Below are 20,055 nucleotides of genomic sequence, written 5' to 3'. Positions count from 1 at the left end.
GGAGAACCTGCTGTGAAGCAGGCACCGCCAGCAGTGGGAGGGAAGTCGTCCAGTGGCAGGCCCACCCGCCCCCCACGGTGAGGTCAGTGTGGCGGCCAGGGTTATTCTGCTCACACCCCATTTACCTTCAGCCCCGATGGACACCAGTTTCACGCCTTTGCTGGCTATGTAATCCAAGGCTTTGTTGACATTAGCAATTTTGTGGAATCGCATTTTTCCGCGGTCGGGTTTGGGCAGCCTTTCCCCTGTCAGATGAAAAGAAAGAATAGCATAGGCACAGAGAAATTAACTCCTTGACGTGGAACCAAGAGGCCAAAATTCAGAGTCCATGCTTCCTTAAGTGGAAACAGGTGTCTGACTATTTCTGATGGGTCTCTGGCTTCTGTAAATCACAGTATAGCGGAACACGGACCAAAAAATCTTTCAAGACCAACAGACCGGTATGGAGCCATACACTTTTCAGATAGCTGGGAGAGTCCAGTTTGGCCTACATATGAGCCAACTTACAAAGGAGAAGAACAGAGAAAAGCTGGTTGGGATCCCAGGAGCCTCGGGTTGCTGACTAGCTGTTAGAGGAAGTCAGGATCGCCTAGTCCAAATGACAGCGGCGGCCGCCAGGGCTCATCTGAGACACCTGATTATGAAGATATATGGATCAGGGCAGACTTGCCATTGCCCTCCCAGTCACACTTCTTCAAGGGCAATCCCTTCTCTCATCCAAAGTCTAACCCAGCCAACTGAAATTCAGGGCAAAACACAACCCGTCTGGGATCTGAGCTCATGTTTTCTGAGTTACGCCAACACATACACTGGCTCGCTGCATGAAAGAGATGCACTAGGCGGGCTAAGAGTAGAGAGGGCAGCATGGTGGGTAGTCACGTAACTGTCATTTTTTTCTCCTCTTATTGTTTCGAGGTGGGTGGTACAAACATGATTTTAATAACTCAATTTTAAACAGAAGTTACTCCTTTGTCAGAGCAGAAAAAGAGGTCCAGGCAGATCGCGCTGTGGAAAGGCTTTCTTTGCCGATAATATCATGTTCTGGCCCAGCTAGGTTCAAGGGGAACTTCTGATACAGTCATCTCTAACCAGATGCGTATCTAGTGCTCACGTGCGGATGCACAGGATTCGGGAAGGACGGGTATGCAATGTCCAGGACCAACCTGAGATGACTTCCAAAAGCAGCATGAGCTTAAGGCCATTCCTGAAGTCCTCCTCGATGTTCTCAATCTGGGTGCCAGCTTTCCGTAGGTGGGAATTACACCAGGCAGTGAAGGTCTGCAACGAGAACCAGACACCGCTGGGCACAGCCCCCCGGCAGTCAGCCCCCCGCCCTGCGGACAACACTGACACCCTGTGCACTCTGGGGAGTCTAAGAGGCTGGAGCTCCTCTGGGGAGAAGTTGGTGGGAAGAACGACTTGAAAGACTATGGTAAGATCTTATTAGTGTCCCCTGTAGGGACAAAAAATCATTTATTTGATATGCCAGCCTGAGGAATTTGTGCCTTCTGTTTAAAAAGGTACCACGTTCAGGGGTGCCTGGATGGCTTAGTCGGTTAAGCGTCCGACTTTGGCTCAGGTCATGATCTCACTCACAGTTGGTGAGTTCGAGCCCCGAGTTGGGTTGTACAGACAGCTCAGAGACTCGAGCCTGCTTTGGATTCTGTGTCTCCCTCTCTCAGCCTCTTCCTTACTCACACCCTCTCTCTCTCTCTCTCTCAAAAATAAATATTAAAAAAAAAACATGTTCAGGGGTACCTGGGTAGATCAGCAGGATAAGCATCTGACTCTTCATCTCGGCTCAGGCCATGATCTCACACTTTTGTCATCAAGCCACATCTGGCTCTGCACTGACAGCATGGAGCCTACTTGGGAATTTCTCTGCCTCTGTCTCTGCCCCTCCCCTACTCGTGCTCTCTTTCTCTCTCTCAAAATAAATAGACTTGAAAAAAAAGGTACCATATGCACCTTCTGAAAAACACAGACTATGTCAGAGTGTGCTTATTCCATGCATACAAAAAAAATAAGCATGCTTGCAGAATGGATGAATAAATAATGTTTCAGGAGTGTTCACGTCTTTAGAGCAGAGGGTAGGCGGTATTATGTCACAGAAAGGAAAAGAGAGGAGGGGACCCATAACCACTAATTATCTACATCTAGTTTATCCTAAAAGCACAAAAATGTTAAGCTAGTAACTAAATTAATTACACAAATTTGCAGTACAGTCAATCATTAAAAATAATGATAATAGTAATAGTAACAATGACTTCCTACTGGCATATTCCAGGCTCTGGGGTAGACCCAGATTTCAAAGACCATTAGATGCCTTGGAAGGGCTCACAGCCTAGTCATGGTAACAAATTACAAAGACAATCTTTAGTGGAGAGATGGACTATATATGAAGTGACATCCAAAGTCATTCTGTTTATTTTTCAAGCTGCTTTTAACTTGGCTTCCACTTGTGCACGATTTCCTGCCAAACCCATTTTAGAAGTGCTCCTGGCAGCTGCTGGTTAAGAATGCAAACTGTCCCCTGTCTCACAACAGCTGTGGGGCTCAAGAACAAAATGCCCGGCACGTTACTCTGCAGGCAGACACGCAAATAGGGTCTGTGTTCTAGACGACAAAATGAATCCCTAAAAAATAAACAGCTTCCATGCAAGGCCACAAAAAGACACCATTTCCATAAAAAGTGATTTTCCTGGGTAATAAGGAAGATTTACAAGTCTGTCACTTTTTTCAACAAATATGTGATGGCCTTAAGTTCAAGGGCAAAAATGCAGGCGTTTTCTTGGACTTAGAAGAAAGAATTCATTTTACTCTGAGAACCTAAAGTAAATAATTAGTTCTCCTAAAACACATCTAAACTTTAGTCAACTCTAAACAGAAGAGCAACTCGAAACCATATAGTCTAGATTTTTTCCCAGTCGATGAGGTAGCCACTAGCCATGCGTAGCTATTTAAGTGTAAATTACCAGAAACTAAAGGAAATTAAAATGTTAGTTCTTCTGTTGCACAAACCACTTTTCTTTATTTTTTAAAATATAATTTATTGTCAGGTTGGCTAACATAATGTACAGTGTGCTCCTAGTTACTAGTCTTTGACAAAGCAGGAAAGAGAATCCAGTAGAAAAAAGACCATCTCTTAAGTGAATGGTGCTGGGAGAACTGGGCAGCACCATGCAGAAGATGAAGCTGGACCACTGTCTTACACCACACACAACAATCAACTCAACATGGATGAAGGACCTGAATGTGAGACAGGAAACCATTCAAACCCTCAGCCGCAGCAATTTCCTGCTCGGCACAAGTCACCTTTCAAGTGCTCAAAGGCCATATGTGGCCGGTGGCTACTGAGCTGGACTGTGCCCATACTGAACATCTCCAGCATCATGGAAAGCTCTATCGGACAGTTACTCTAGATAACCCAACTTTGGTGTCTGAAGCTAAGATTGTTATGAAGAGTCCCTCATTTATTTATTTCAATATTAATTTTATCTATTTACTTTTTGAATACGTAATGAATTTCCTTGGTTCAAAATTCAAATCAGGGCACGTGGGTGGCTCAGTCGGTTAAGCATCCAACTTGGCTCAGGTCATGATCTCACAGTTCATGGGTTCAAGCCCCACATCAGGCTCTGTCCTGTCTGTGTGGAGCCTGCTTGGGATTCTCTCTCTCCTTCTTCCTCTCTGCCCCTCCCTCACTTGCTCTCTCTCTGTCTCACTCTCAAAATAAACAAATTTAAAAGAAATTCAAGTGGTACAAAAAGATACGAAGTGAAAACTATCCCTCTCTTCCTACACCCAGCCATCCAACTCTCTTCCCCAGACAGTACACACACACATTTTGTTTTTTTGTTTATCTTTTCAATGATCTTCAACAGATATATAAATATACAGATAAACATGTTGTTTTTTGTGCCTTTAATACAACCCAGAGTATACACATTGTTCTGTACCTGGATTTTTTACCCACTTAAAAAATATAACCCAGAGGTCATTCTGCATCAGTACAGATCATTCCTTTCCTTTCTTTAAAAATTTTTTAATGTTTATTTGAGAGAGAGAGAACACAGAGTGTGAGTGGGGGAGGGTCAGAGAGAGAGGGAGACACAGGATCAGAAGCAGGCTCCAGGCTCTGAGCTGTCACATAGTACCTAACACGGGGCTTGAACCCACGAACTGTGAGATCATGACCTAAGCTGAAGTCGGCCGCTTAACCACCTGCGCCATCCAGGTGCCCCTAACATCATTCCTTTTCATAGCTGCATAGTATTTCACTGTAGCACACAGACCACACTTTATGTAACTAGCTCCCCGTGGATGGACATTTAGGTTGTTTCCAGTTATCCTTCAGTAAAACACATCTCAGGCCCCATTTTCAGCAAGCAAAACTACTTTAAACATGGTTTGAATTTTTTTACTCACAATAATGAAACTAATCATATACCTAACCTTTTGGGATAGGCACAGGAAAATAGGCCATGATTTTTTTTTTAATATAATTTATTGTCAAATCGGCCAAAAAACAGTGTGCTCTTGGTTTTTGGAGTAGATTCCCGTGATTCATCACTTACATACAACACCCAGTGCCCATCCCAACAAGTGCCCGCCTCAATGTGCATCATCCATTTTCCCCTCTAGGTTTGTTCTGTGTATCTAAGAGTCTCTTATGGTTAGCCTACTTCTCTATTTTTAATCTATTTTTCCCTCCCCCACTTATTGGTCTTCTGTTAAGTTCTCAAATTCCACATATGAGTGAAAATATATGATGTCTCTCTCTGAATGACTTACTTCACTTAGCATAATACTCTTGAGTTCCATTATCTATGTTGTTGCAAATGGCCAAATTTCATTCTTTCTCATTGCCAAGTAGTATTCTATTATACATGTAAACCACTTCTTCTTGATCCATTCATCAGTTGATGGACATTTGGGCTCTTTCCATGATATGGCTATTGTTGACAGTGCTGCTACAAACATTGGGATACATGTGCCCCTATGAATCGGCACCCCTGTATCCTTTGGATAAATTCCTAGTAGTGCTATTCCTGGGTCACAGGAGAGTTCTATTGTTAATTTTTTGTGGAACCCCCACATTGTTTTCCAGAGCAGCTATACCAGTTTACATTCCCACCAACAGTGCAAGAGGGTTCCCATTTCTCCATATCCTCTCCAACATCTGTAGTTTCCTGAGTTGCTCATTTTAGCCACTCTGCCTGGCATGAGGTGGCATCTCAGTGTGGTTTTGATTTGTATTTCCATGATGATGCGTGACGCTGAGCATCTTTTCAAGTGTCTGTTGTAGGCCATGATTTTAAAAAATCTAATTGACAGGCAAAAAACTTAATGACATAAAATATTTACAGAGTTCTTTTTGTTCAGAGTCTATTTAAAATGAGCAACTACTGCTGTGCAAATTCCTTATCTTGTAACCACATGATTTAAGTCCTTTCATAATAAAAGTATCAGAAACACTCCTGGATAGAACCCCAAAGCTGCTCATGAAATCCGTGCAGGCTTCCTGACCCCGCTATGCAACGCTGAGGAGGTCTATTTGATCCTACCTTTTTATAGGTATACATACAGGGAAGGTAATTTACCAGAGGTAATTATTCCTTTGTGCAAATCCAGAGAATGAATCTAATCTAAAAGGTCAATTTATTTAGTTAAGTCTAATGAAGGGTCCCTATCTTTAATGAGCATTCCTAAGAGCCAATAAAGGCGGCAAGTAACCAATTGGAATGTGAAGAAAGGACCCCGAGAGCTGTAAGATAATAGCTTGCAAAGGGGCCGGTGCACTTTGAAAAGGAATTTAAAGCTTTATTGGAATGTTTAATTTTCATTCTATTTACAGTTTTAATTACCATGGTCTATAGGGACTGTTCTTATGCATTTCCAATCGTCCTCGGTTTCTCTGAAAAGCCTGATAATTACGGAGGAGACAAAGCAACAACAGCAAGAACAACCTCCCCACATTTTACCTGAAGGCTCCTCTGTGGCCTGTCTCACTGGCTGATAGCAACATTCACCTGTAAAGTTCATGGGAACTAAATCTTGAAGGACAAACATGGAATGAGGGTAGGTCCACGTGGTTTTTGAGGCAGGCTCCTTGGGTCAATCCAGACTACCGAGCCAGATGTCCTTTCTCAGAAGAAATGATGCTCTATGAATCAGACACAGCCCACCAAGGAAAGAGGCCACAGTCTCCGCAGGTCACGGCTCACCCCAGAAACTGCTCAGTCACAGGTGAGGTCCTCTAGTCTCCTCTCCTGTTTCCTCTGCCTCCCTCCTAGAGAACAGCTCACTCCCTGCTCTTCTACACCTAGCAGTAAGTACCAACGCATTCTGAGGCTCAAAGACAGGCACGTAAAAACAAAACTCTCAGGGTCATACAAAGACAACCAAGATGGGAAATTACAGAACCATCTACAGATGTTCCTGACCTACGATGGTTCGACTTCTAATTTTTTGACTTCACATTGGTATGAAAGCCATTTGCATTTACAGGTAACCATACTTGGATTTTGGGGTCTGTAGCTCTTCCCAGGCTCCTGCTATGTGGTCCGGTCCTCGCTTGTGACGCTGGGCAGGGCCAGCAGCTCCTGGCCAGCCACAGGACCACGCAGGTACACAATGGATACACTTATCAACGTTCTGCATCCACATACATGGCCCTTCTGTTGCTCACTTTGAGTGCAGTATTCAACCATGAGACAGTCAACACTTTGTTACACAACAGGCATGGTGTTAGTAGTGAATGCGTTTTTTACTTACAGTATTTTCAATTTATGATTGGTTTATCCAGATGTAACTCCATTATAAGTTAAGGAAGATCTGTATCTTCAGAAGGGAAAGGCTATTAGTATTTAGAGTCCTGCTATCACCTTCCAAAGAAGCTCACGCAAAAACAGATAGAAAAGTTGGGCAGGCAGTGGAAAGCACTGTCTCGACATGTATATTCCTGAGACAACAGGGGCAAACATCAGCATCTTTTCCCGAAAGAGAAGGAATCACCACCCGTGAGGTACCGGCCAGGATGGGTGGTCCTGTGGGCACAGATTGGTCTTTGTGGCCACACAGGCCCTGGCCATGGCACAAAAACTCTTCAAGCAACAGGGTGCAAAGAAGAATGGCCCAGAGGTGAAGTTCCCATAGCTCGTAAGAGTAGGTTTTCACACAAAAGTCTGAAGGATATTCAAACTACCAGCAGTCCCTCCTCTGTTATATTCCTAAATGTAATCCAGAGGCCCAGAAAATGTTCTCCAACCCCTGAAACATGGCGGCTGAGAACAATATCAGTTGAAGGAGTTTCCCAGGAGGGCCTGTTACCAAGAACTCTTAGTCCCATTCAGCGGCAGGCAAGGCCACTCCTTTCACGAAGAACTTACTAGCAAAGTCCCTAGTTAGTCCACAAGGACTATAAGACTAACTATTGTCTTTCTCAAAGGTATTTTCTATGACCATCAGCACAGTGTGCTAAATGGCAAAAAAATGTACTATGTCCTTACTGAAATGCCGAGAGAGGCCTGCGTTACTGAAGGCTACATATTTGGTTTCTTTTCCAATTAATTCAGCCCATAGACATAACCACCTACATTGTAGACTTTTCTACAGAGAGAAAGGGAAGAAGGTCTTTTAATCAAGATGAGTAATATCTCTAGTTATTGACATAACACCAGTTCCTATCTCTACCCGGAAGAAATTATTACCCAGATAAGGACAAAAAAAAAAAATCCATCTTGAGTCTGACACGGTTGTCTGGATAGGAGTCCATTTCACACTATCAGTTAATGATTAGTTCTTTTAGCAGTTCCTGGCATGGTCTGCCTCCTGTAAGACTAACTGTTCAATTTACTGTTCTGTTTTCTTCAAATCAAACATATGTCAAGACAATATCTATACATTTCCTTCATGCTTTTAAATTAGCTTTGACTCTGATGATAATGACATAAAATACTCATTTCAGATCCCATTTCCTGAAACAGGTACCCAGAAAGGCTTACGGGATTTTTTTGAACAAAACAGAACAGGGCCGTTGAGTGCTGGGACATGCGGGCAGAGCCCACAGCACGAGGCTTGGTGGGTAGAAAGCCCACCAAGTATAAAACAGCACTGTCAGGTCCAAATCAGTCCAGGACAGTGTCAAAGTGCTCTGTGATTTTGAGATTGCTGATAGCTCACTTTGCTTCTCGAGTGAAGATGTCAGGAGACTTGCCGTGTTCATCCTGGTGTGCATCCCGTGGGGTGGGAGGGACTGGCCCCAGGTAAGCAGGGGCAGTGGGCCCAGGAGAGACTAAGGTCAAGCCTGGCCCAGCCTGCAGTCATGACTCAAACTCAGATTCTATTTCTGACTCTGACTCCATATAACTATTTGCCCTTCATGCCCGGACACTTTCCCAGCTACTAAACACCAGATAATTGTCACGATCAACTCTATGAAATTGTTGAAAAGGTTACCGGGAGAAGAAATCTGAACGCTGGTCAGCCAATGCTACCTTACTGCATCAGTTCTGAACACACTCTCACGTACACCTACCGGAAACCACTCTGTGCTTTAAGTTGATTTTTCTAAAAATGCTCCATTTATTTTTCTATTTACAATAATCACTTTAATCATGTGCTCTTTTCCACTTCATAGACTCCCAATTTACCAAGATTCCTTCTAATCACTTTCCTGTTTGTTTAATTGTTTGTTTTAATATTTGAAAAGTAAAGGGTGGGGAGCATCTAGAAAGAGATTGTAAAATCTCTGGTTACGGCAGGAGAGGGGGCCAGAGCTGTTCCTCTGAAGTAAATGTGATTTCAGCTTTTGTGTTGAGAAAGGAGACACTGCCCACAGAAAGAGCAGGGAGCCCACTGACAGAGGGCAGAAATTCCCGCCCCTTGTGGCCTGCAGAGGCAGAACGTCCTGGTTCACTACAAAGCTTCGCTGTCCTCTCAGCCGAGAGAGATTCCGGTCCACACACCACGTGAGGACGTGCGCTGGACGATCCATGCGATGGGCTCACATCAGACTCACATCAGAAATCAGCAATGTGGCCTTACGTGTAAATATTCAGACACATAACCATCTTGGAAATCATTTAAGGAAGTTCTGTGGACCCAGAGGTCACTCACAATATTGACTGGTCAGCATATCTGATTTTGAAAAAAGAACCCCAAACTTCCAAGGTTGCCAAGTGCCCAGGTAGATCTTTTAACTACGCACACAACATAATTAAAAAAACCAGAGAAAGAAGTATGTAAGCTCTAAAGGGTTAATTTTAAGGATCCTGCTTGTGCTATAACCAATTGCAAGATGTCTTGGAAGTCCATTTGGAGCCCTAATGTTCTCAAGTTGCATAGCCAGGGACCTAACCACACACAGTCAGAAGCCCTTTCATTCTCTGCCCCCAATCTCTGCTTAGAACTCCAAGATCCTGCTCGGCATGCAACAGCTCAGGTCAGCAGTCGCTGAAAAACAGCGGCCCTAAAATCTGGAGCCTGGCTCTGTGATGGGCTCAGCCTCTGGTGTGAGCAAGTCGGCTCCTCTCTGTAGCTTGTTTCTTCCCCTAAGGAATGCACCATTGACCTAATTCAACTAGTTGACTGTGATGCATGATAAATTAAAGAGAACGCAAAATATGTCACAAATATAAATGCTGTCGAAACACAAAAGAACAGCACTCAGTGATGGCAACAATTCAGAGAAAGCGGAGGTGCTCTGGGGTTTAATTTAAAAGGGAATTAAACCATTGCATAGAAAAACAGACAGCCTATAGTCACGATCTAAGTCTACTGGAGCATGAGATATTCCACCTCCAATAACTAAGCATAAACAAGCTGCTGCTTCGCACATTTCATAAACTTTGCAGGAATACAGACAGAAAAGGGAGGCAAGAAGGTCTGGAATCCAAGAAGCCAGAAAGATGCCAGGCTTTCATCTTGTCTCGATTTTCCATAGGCACTCACACCACGTTTCAGAGAACAAAGAGCATCATTAACATCTCTTAACTTCCTCAAGGCTCAAGGTGTTCAGAAGGTTAGTTTTGGCTGATAGCAGGAAAAAAATTATTCCCATGTGTGTGTTTTTTTTTAAATGTATTCCCAAGAGGCAATTAAATAAAGGGTTACATTTGCATCAGGACTTGGTTCTAAATACAACCAAGTATAAAGATCCTTAAAATTAAGTCTTGTAGGGAGTGACCAGGAGGCTGAGTCAGTTGAGTGTCCGACTTCGGCTCAGGTCATGATCTCATTGCTCATGAGTTCAAGCCCCATGTCAGGCTCTGTGTTGACAGCCCAGACCTGGAGCCTGCTTGGGATTCTGTTTCCCTCAAAAATAAACATTTATACAGTTTTTTAAAATTAACTCTTACAAAAAGGCAAATCCCATTTCATCTTGTTGCAAATGGCAGACACACACTGGTTTCTCAGGCTTTCTATGCCTGCAAGCACACACCTAAATGACCACAGGAGCCTCGAATCCTGTCTTACTCACCTCTGTATCACCCATGGAACCCAACACCAAGCAAGCATACCTGATTCACACAGAAAGGACTAGCACTTACTAGAATTTTTGATGCTTCAAACGGTGGCAATTCCAGTCATGAACAAGCTAGAAGCTCAATAGTACCAAAATATTGTGTGTGTTTTTTAATGCTTATTTATTTTGAAAGAAAGAGAGCAAGCAAGGGAGGGGCAGAAAAAGAAGAAGAAAGAATTCCATGCACGAACCGTGAGATCTTGACCTGATATCAAGAGTCAGGCACTTAACTAACTGAACCACCCCGGCCTCCCCAAAATACTGTTTTACACTTGAGTCCCAGGGACACTCAGAAATTACTCAAAGTTAGTGGGGGGGGGGGGAAGCAGCAACCTTTTTCCATTGATTCATGGACCCCCCCCCCAACAAGTTCTGTCCATTAGCAGGGTCCAGGGGTCTCTTCTACCCAAAGTTAGGATACCTAGCAATCTCAAATGGGGGAGGAGAGGGAAGCCCATGAACAACTCAAGGGCTGTCACTGTAGAGTCCTTCAAGGACTTGATAGGAAAACAGAAAAACTACTGTCAGAAATATCTGACGTGGGACACCACCTGAAAAAAAAATAGTTACAAACAGAGAGGGAGGGAGGGAAACCATAAGAGACTCTTAAATACAGAGAACAAACTGAGGGTGGATGGGGGGCGGGGGTGAGGGGAAAATGGGTGATGGGCACTGAGGAGGGTACTTGTTGGGATGAGCACTGGGTGTTGTATGTGAGGAGCCATGGGAATCTACCCCCAAAACCAAGAGCACGCTGTACACGCTGTATGCTAGCCAACTCGACAATAAATTATATTTTAAAAAATAATAATAAAATAAAAATGCTGGTGTAAGTAATACACTCAGGGGCCCTGCCTCTGCGCTCCTGACAGTGTTAGAGCACAGTAGCACTCAGTAACTATTTGTTCAATAGGATCTCATTTGCCAGACTTTCTGGAACCGAGTAAAGAGGATAGCAATCAGATTTTTTTTCTCTAACTGAAAAAATAAAAGAGACTCAGAAGTTTAAAATCTGTTATCTGCTCAAGTTCCAGGTTTTTTAAAAATTATCATGTCAAACTTCATTGCGGAATCCTTAAATGTTAAAATAGACTCTGTAATCTTGCCAAAAAAAGAAAAGAAAAAAAAAACTCTTGTAAAAAAATAAAAGACAACCTCATGGCTGAGGGTATCCGAAAATAGAATCAGGCTAATAGATGATCCTTTAAGTGGGGAGGTTAAAGATGGCTCTCCTGACACTTGGAAAGATAGTTCTACCATGTCTGGTTTTCATCAGAAATTCTGAACTGTGAATTTTAGGCTTCAGTCACCAGGTTCCTAAGACTGACTTCCATTTATGTCCTGAGCTGTTCAGAATACACAAAGAAAGGTTCTGTAGTAGTTTTCAGGTTTTTTCACAAAGCCAAATCTAGCCCAGACTGATTCCGGCTTGAGGAATGGCCTCTCTGGTATGCGGAATCTCCTCCACAACTTCCAGAAAAGGAGGGGACAGAATAAAGTTACGGAATTTGGAAAGGGGTAACAACAGCCAATGAGGCTACTTTGTATCAGGAAAAGTCTGGGCCTCAACAGGAAAGCTGTGCATTGCCTGCTATGCTATTCTAGAACTCCTAAGTCATAGATGAAGGAGAGCAATGCAAATAATTCTTGCCTACAGACAAGAAAGGCATTCTCTTTGGTACAGGGACCATCCTCCTTCCTCCCATAGGAAAACATCTGCTGCCCTTTGGACACTTATCTTGCTATTTCTAATCTATCAATGTGCCTGTTCTTTGGATTTTCTTTTGAACCGCTCATAACTCCTCTCCATTTTTCCTTGTTAATGAGTTAAATAACATCTTTAACGTGAATTCTCTTTTGTATTTGTGTGAGAGTCAGGGTTTTTACCTGTATTTAAGAATTGTCTTTTAATTCTTAGGGTCTTTTTTCCTAAAGAGAGGACAACCTTCAAACATGCTGAAGTATTCATTATTCCAATCAAAATGTGACTGATTTCAACGAAAACAAGAATGACCCATGGAACTGTCGTCTATCATTTGCTGATCTTAAGTTACGGTATGCTTCCCTTGTCCCATGAAAATGACAACTGTCCTAAGTCTCGGCTTACTGGATTCCTTTCCCATGTCAAAGCCTCCATTTAAAGTCTAATACGTGTCCCCATGTTCCCTCTCATACAAATCACCATAAATAATACTAAATATGGGTTGAATTATTTAGCACGTTTCCCTGTTTCATAAAGATCTTACATTTATCTAGAAGCTCAAGTATTTCCATCTGTTAATTTCCTCCCTCCTCAAGAAAATTTCCCACAAACATTTCATCACCACTTGCAGGAGTCCTTCTTACTCATGCTCCTGATTTTCATTTCTCAGCTACGCTTACTCATCACTGCGTCCCTATTATCGGCGAAGTATGTGAAATAACACAGCAAGAACATCAAGCACTATTCTGCTCCACCGATTCTCAGCGTTTTGAAACAAAAAATAGTTTGAAATTTTTTCAAAACCAAATTTTTATGTAAAAATTTATGAAATTTATTTTCAAAACCTTTTATTTTAAAAAAGTTCTAGCATTCGCCCTTCTGAAGGATGGTTAGCAAATGATCTTGGTCAACCCCTTCCTCCCAATTTTAACTGTTAACTGGAAAAAAGTACAGGAAATATGCAGATTCTTCCCAAACTATTCTAGGGCTGAAAGCGTATGTTTAACCAAATCAAGTATCTTCAGTATCAAAGTCTCAGTCATTCTTGCTCTAAAATGTTTTTAAAAAGGGGCGGAGGGGTCACCTGAGTGGCTCAGACAGTTAAGCTTCTGACTTTGGCCATGGTCATGATGGCACCATTTGTGGGTTCCAGCCTTACATCGGGCTCTGTGCTGACAGCTCAGAGCCCAGAGCCTACTTCGGATTCTGTCTCCCTCTCTCTCTGACCCTCCCCTGCTCATGCTCTGTCTCTCTCTCAAAAATAAATAAACATTAAAAAAAATTTTTAAGTTGGGGGGTAAGCTCAAAGAAGCACATGAAAGCTCTCGGGTGCCTGGTCAGCCAACACAGAGCAATCCCCAGGCCAGGAGCCTGACTTAGCCACTGGCTGGGCACTCTGTGGGGTCACACCTGCCTCCCCCCAAGCTGGCACAAGCTATGTGGAGAATTCCTTTGAGGACTTTCTGGTAAGCAAGCATCTAAGGCTCCCAACAAACAGCCTTACATATGATTGATCCGAGCTATGCTTCCCAAAATAACTTGTTCCCTTGCAGCCTGGGTAATTATGCACAAGATATGGCTCTGTGACAGGGCAGACCCAACTGTTGCTTGCTTTTACGCAACAGCAATATTTATTATACTTTTATTATTCTCTTCTTAAGGATAAATTCAAGGCTTTTCTTTGGAAAAGCAAACTGAGGTTTCCCTCCTCAGCCCATCTGGGGAACTGAGGGAGTAGTTCACCGGGTTACTATTTTCGGGGACCCAAATACATGGCTGCCTCATAAGCGATTAAAGCGTTCACTTAGAACTAAACAGCTCTCTGTAAGACCCCACAGTCTCTGCACTGGTGTGTTGGATCAGAGCGCAATCCTAAGTAAGGAAGAGTCCCTAGCAGGTACGTCCACAGGATTCCTCTCCATGTGGGAAAAGCTCTGGTTAGCAGAAGGGGTAAAAACAGGGGAGCTGGGCATTTCCAAAGTTCCTGCTCACTCTGCCCTAGAGGGAACCAGGCTTGGATTTCCTCCCTCAAAAAGTTCTTGCCTACAGCTCATGCTGAGTGGAGAGTGTTCACAAAAATGTATGATGAAGCCTTCATATCACGAGCCATTTCAGACAATTACATACTATGGTACAAAATTCATACACATATGCTTCCATACTATAGCATAAAGTGTTCTAGTAGACAATATGGCAAAATGTTAACACCAGTTTTCTCTAGATTGTGACTTTTAAAAATTTCTTGTCCATATTTTCTGTAGGGAATGCGTATGACTTATGCAAAACTGTATCTCAAAAAAGTAACTCGGCAAAGTATATACAATTTGTTAGCTAGATTCTTTGGTCTTCATCCTGGCTATCTGTAATTACGCTAGCTAGCTTTACTTCATTAATCCTCCATAGTTCTCCCTGAAAGAGAAAAACTACTTAGTTGGATATAATTAAGCAACCCCAGATTTCTGAAGTTAATCGATGGAGTGCTGCTTCAGGATTTTGTTTGTTTCACATTAAAATCCCTATTTCGACATCACATTTCAAAACCCTAATGGAGAAGGTACACGCCGTCCAAGTTCTAGGACCGTGGAACAGAAATCATTTGGAGTCCATGATATCCAGTTACCCAGATGCCAGTTCAGCCAAACCCCCTGTCACACACCAGGTATTTCTGACAGGATTTTTCCTGCCTCCTCACCAAGTCCTTAAAGGACTCCGCCAGTGACAGCCCCCCCCGCGTCTGATTATAGAAACATGGGAAATTTTTTACAGTAATCATGACTTTATGACACAGTAAATGTACTTATCATTGCTGTGCTCCCAGATTTTCAATAGAATATGTATTTTCAAATATATATATTTACATATATAATTGTATATAAATATATGTATTTATAGTAATCATGATTTTATCACACAGTAAATGTACTTATTAGCACTACACTCCCAGATTTTCAATATATATGTTTTCAAATATATGTATTTATATATATAAATGTATATATATGTATATGCATATGTATGTTTATATATATAACAAGTTGTCTGAAGAACAAAACTAGAGTTTGACTCTGGTGACTACACCACATATTAGGTAATGTGTGACCCTTCATTTTTCAGACTCACAAAATAAGCATTCTTAAAGCACATATTAATATCAAGCTGTCTGAAGTGTGAGTCTACACTGTATTTATGAATCCGTATAGATAACATATCAAATACCAAAAGTACATGGTGGCATGCATTTCAGAGGGGGACCTGACCCACCACTGGGGGTCAGTGGCCCCACGTCCCTCCACACGCAAGACTCCACCCCATGGCTCTCTGCAAAATTGGTCTTCTAAACGATACATGAATTAAAAGATTTGGAAATTACTAGACTCTGGTATTTAAAATCTGTCAAAATATAAGAAATCTCCCTTCACCAATATCTGCATTTTTTAGAGTTCAGAAAGAGGCCAGTACTTTGAGAAAAGGCATCGCTATTCTATATATACACATTACTTGGGTCTCAACTTATTTTTTTGAATTTTTTAGTGTTTTATTTATTTTTGAGAGAGAGAGAAAGAAAGAAACAGCACAAGCAGGGGAGGAACAGAGAGAGAGGAAGACAGAGAATCCAAAGCAGGCTCCAGGCTCTGAGCTGTCAGCACAGAACCCAATATGGGGCTCAAACTCATTAATTGTGAGATCATGACCTGGGCCAAAGTCAGATGATTAACCGACTGAGCCACCCAGGCACCGCTCCACATTATTTTAATGTCCTCTGAGGTTGCTACATGTACATCCTCAGAACACACTGTGTCTAGCCTGGACCACTTCTGAGAGTCAGAGGAAATGTGGTTATTACTACAGCCCCAACTGGGACCTTCCTGGGCAGACCTGGATGTGGGCTCCCTAGCTCTTACTCTGCTTTTTCATCATCTCCCTTCATGAAGAACAGAAGACCTGAGAAATGAACATCACATCACACACCTTAAGTTTGCACAACGTTGTATGTTAATTATATCACAATAAAGCCGGGGGGAGTATATAAAACAAATAAAATGAATTTTTGCAAGGAGTGAGGTAGCCTGCAACTGCGGCATGCATGTGCCCCCCCACTACCATCACTTCCAGGGCTGCCCAAGAAATGCACACATGTAAGCAGGCAAGGGCCTGATCTAGGTCTAAATAAAATCCCCGGAAGCAGTCTTGGCAAGACTGCCCCTAAAAATAACCTTTCCCCAAGAACCCTTTAAATGTCTGTTCTCTCCTGCCTCCGGCTGTTACTCTGGGGGTGGTGGAGGAAATAAAGATACAGAAGTATCAAATTCGGCAATCTCAGACATCTTCCCCATCTTCTGTCTCCAATCCAAGCTTGCTGACCAAAGCGGTGAAAGTAGGGGTCCTGGGAACTAAGAGGGAACTAGACCAATAACCCTGAAAGAGGTTATAGGGTCACTTTATCAGATCAGTTTGCAGCAGCCAGGAGAGGGTACTCCTTACACACAGGGCACACCCTATCAGTCCAGACACATGGGCACAAACTCGTAGCAGTGAACCATTCACATTCATAGGATGCTAAGAGGCTTTGCCTCTGCCCCAAGGGCTTCATACCATGTCAGGCTGAAATCTATGCTGAGGATCCTTCCTGGAATTAGACAACGGGTTACTGTCCTAGAAAGGTCACCTTTAAAAGACGGGTGATCCTTTTCATGTAAGGAAGAAGCCGAGGGGTGCCTGGGTGGCTCAGTCGGTTATGTGTCCGACCCTCGGTTTCAGCTCAGGTCATGATCTCACCGTTCACGGGTTGAAACTGCATCAAGCTCTGCGCGGAAAAGTGTGGAGCCTGCTTGGGATTCTCTGTCGCCCTCTTTCTCTGACCCACTCCTGCTCACTCTCTCTGTCTCTCAAAATCAATAAATAAACTTTAAAAAAAAAAGATTAAAGGGAGAAGGCAACAAATGGCCTTTGAAGTTCTGCTTTGTGCTGACTTCTTTCAAAAATTTTTTAGGGAATAAAGCACTTGTTGGACATAAAAACTTTGTTTTTCCTCTTAGACCTGGACGTCCCTGGTAACCATTTCACAACATATGCATATATCAAAACATCCTGTTCACTTTAAATATATATAGTTTTTATCTGTCAATCAATTACACCTCCATAAAGCTGGGGGGAAAAGAATCAGACATCCCCTATCCACGAAACGGGTTTTCCTTGGCCAGTTGGGTTCAGAAGCATTCGCTATGTCCTGCATTCACCCTGTAGAAAGAGGAGAGAGGATCCCAAGCAAGCTCCACACTGTTAGTGCAGAGCCTGATGTGTGGGGTCAAACTCACGAACTGTGAGATCATGACCTGAGCTGAAACCAACAGTCGGACGCTTAACCGACTGAGCCACCAGTAATTTCTTCTTAACGCACAAGGAGTCCTTGGCACTCCCACTTCACAGTGTTTAGGCTGAATCTTGGTGGGACCCAAATCTTAGAGAGGGTTCCCGCCCACTAAGCCAGCGTGCCTGCGGGGGAGAACTGGTCCGTGCTCCGGCCTCTTGGAGTCTCATTTGCTGGTTCCAACAGGGAGCAGACTCGAGTTCTTAGGCATCCTGAACTCTGGCTTCTTTCGGAATGGACTCAGACAGACCAGCAGTTTACTCCAAAGGCAGGCGCTTCACAGCGTGTCCTACTAAACTCCATCTGAGACATTTTGTTAGCTTTTCCTGTGGTCCCTTTTCCCTTCCTGTGATACCTCTGTTGGACAAATCGACTGCAACAGAGCCTGCCCTGGAGAGAAACCTCTGAATGACAGTATTTACCAGGCCCTAAAATTTAGTTCTCTCATTTCATCAGATACTCCCAGCCGTATGCATTCAGGAATGAAAAATTCACAGGCACACACACCCTTCCACAAAGGTGGCATGTTATCAGTAAGTGAGAAATTAGGAATACAGAATCCCAGGCTTCTACTCAGGGTTGTAGGTTATAAGTTTGAGTACAACACAATTTTTAAAAACTCAGAAAACGCTTAGTAGTTCAAAGAACAGCCTTCAGAGTTAAGCAGCCCAGCTCCAAAACTCAGCTCTGCCCCTTTGCGGACCAGAGAATGTCATAAAATATCAGCATCTCCACACGTGATAAAGCTCCCGTTGTGCAACAGGACCACATCTTTGTAATCTGGAATTCTGTGCGCGTTTTCCAGCTACAGTTCCCCATTCAACAACACTTGGACAAGTCACTGGCTAAAAAGGAGAGTAATACTCCGTTCTCAAGGGTTGTGATTGAATAAAATAATCTCTCTGGTTAAAACAGACCTGGTAATTCTTAATAAATAATGGCTGGGCCATATACAGTGAATAGTTTGGGATACTAAGGATAACAGACCAAATCCCCTCTAACCCTTCTTTTTCTTAATTCTTGTCCTATTAAAGTTATCACTTTTACTGTCATGGATTTTTATTTCAGTGTTACACTGAAAACAAATTTTTTTGTAAATAATCCTTCCATTTCAAAATTTAACAGAAGAGATCAAAGTATGCAATAAAATAATCAGCCATTTCCAATAATAGAAATTACACAGTTTGCAAAAATGTAAAATGCATGACCTGCATTTTTCCAACTAACAAATCTCTCCCCACATCTAACTCTCACCCTCTCACCCCGGCCTCCTCTCAAAAATGTGTTTGTTTCAAAATAGAAAAATATTATCCTCTGTGGATGACCTCTAAACTGATTATAATTCTGAATATGTCCTTTGTCATTTTCGTGACCAATATTCTCCAACACCCCAAATATTAATAATAATTTCTAAAATCCTTAAGACCAAATATCTAAATGAGGGCAACAGTTCATTTCACTTCCTTAATTTTATAAATGGAAAGATAGAAAAAAAGAAAACCTATCTCAGGGTTAAATTCTACATTTAGTAGAAAATGAAATAAAGCCTACTGTTTTCAGCAATCCTCACAAGTTCTCAGTAGTCTCCCTCAGGAAAGCCTACCACTGGCCATTTCAACTGCAGTTAAGCGTTTCATGCCACAGACCTGAGCACAGCCCATAAATAATTTCATACAGCTTTTCACTTCCTTTGAAAGCAGAACTCAGCTCATTGGCTAAAAGATATCCCATCCCACGGTGCCAAATCCCTGGGTTTCTCTTCCAGCAACTAAATCAATTCAAATGCCACATTCAGACTGGCGAACCTCCATTGGAATACCAAGGTGAGATTTCTCCAGAAGGAAAATCAAAGACGTTGCAACAGTTCGACTGGTTCCAAGTCTTCAAGGATCTCAAATATAGTGGGACATAGTGGTAACAGAGTTTTACTGGGTTGAATGGAAGAAACTGCAATTTTTGGAAGTCAAAGTGGTCAATGTCAAGAATGTCATATGTTTAACTTAATACATGTAAAATACCTCAGTAAAGAGCAATGACAGTACCTAACTTCTAAATAATTATTTTTGTGGAACAGTGGGTAAGTTAAGCATCTACCTCTTGTTTGGCTCAGGTCATGATCTCACGGCTCATGAGACTGAGCCCCATGTCGGGCTCTGTGCTGACAGCACGTAGTCGGCCTGGGATTCTCTCTCTCCCTCTCTCATATTCTCTCTCTCAAAATAAATAAATAAACTTTAATAACTTATTTTCACATCCTGTTTTACTATCATGAAATAACTTAAAGACCCTTTATGATTCTAAAAAGTAGGATTTCTTTGCTGATGCATAGGAGCACATGTACCCCAATGTTCATAGCAGCAATGTCAACAATAGCCAAAACATGGAAAGAGCCTAAATGTCCATCACCTGATGAGTGGATCAAGAAGATGTGGTATATATACACAATGGAGTACTACA

The 20,055-nt window shown here is 42.5% G+C and overlaps 1 protein-coding gene across 2 annotated transcripts in view; it reads right to left on the bottom strand.

Moving 5' to 3' along the window:
• ACTN2 (actinin alpha 2) overlaps window positions 1-20,055 on the bottom strand; it is a 68,931-nt gene that overhangs the window by 40,203 nt on the left and 8,673 nt on the right. For both annotated transcript variants that reach the window (XM_029931655.1, XM_029931654.1), the window contains exons 2-3: window positions 1,164-1,278; window positions 126-245 (exon numbers count right to left, since the gene is read on the bottom strand). In XM_029931655.1, the coding sequence (XP_029787515.1) occupies window positions 126-245; window positions 1,164-1,278 (235 nt within the window). The remainder of the gene's footprint in view (window positions 1-125; window positions 246-1,163; window positions 1,279-20,055) is intronic.

This window comes from Suricata suricatta, chromosome 2 (assembly GCF_006229205.1).
Source record: "Suricata suricatta isolate VVHF042 chromosome 2, meerkat_22Aug2017_6uvM2_HiC, whole genome shotgun sequence".
NCBI lineage: Eukaryota > Metazoa > Chordata > Mammalia > Carnivora > Herpestidae > Suricata > Suricata suricatta.
Note: the sequence above shows the minus strand (reverse complement) of the source record. Positions and strands in the feature narration are given on the sequence as shown.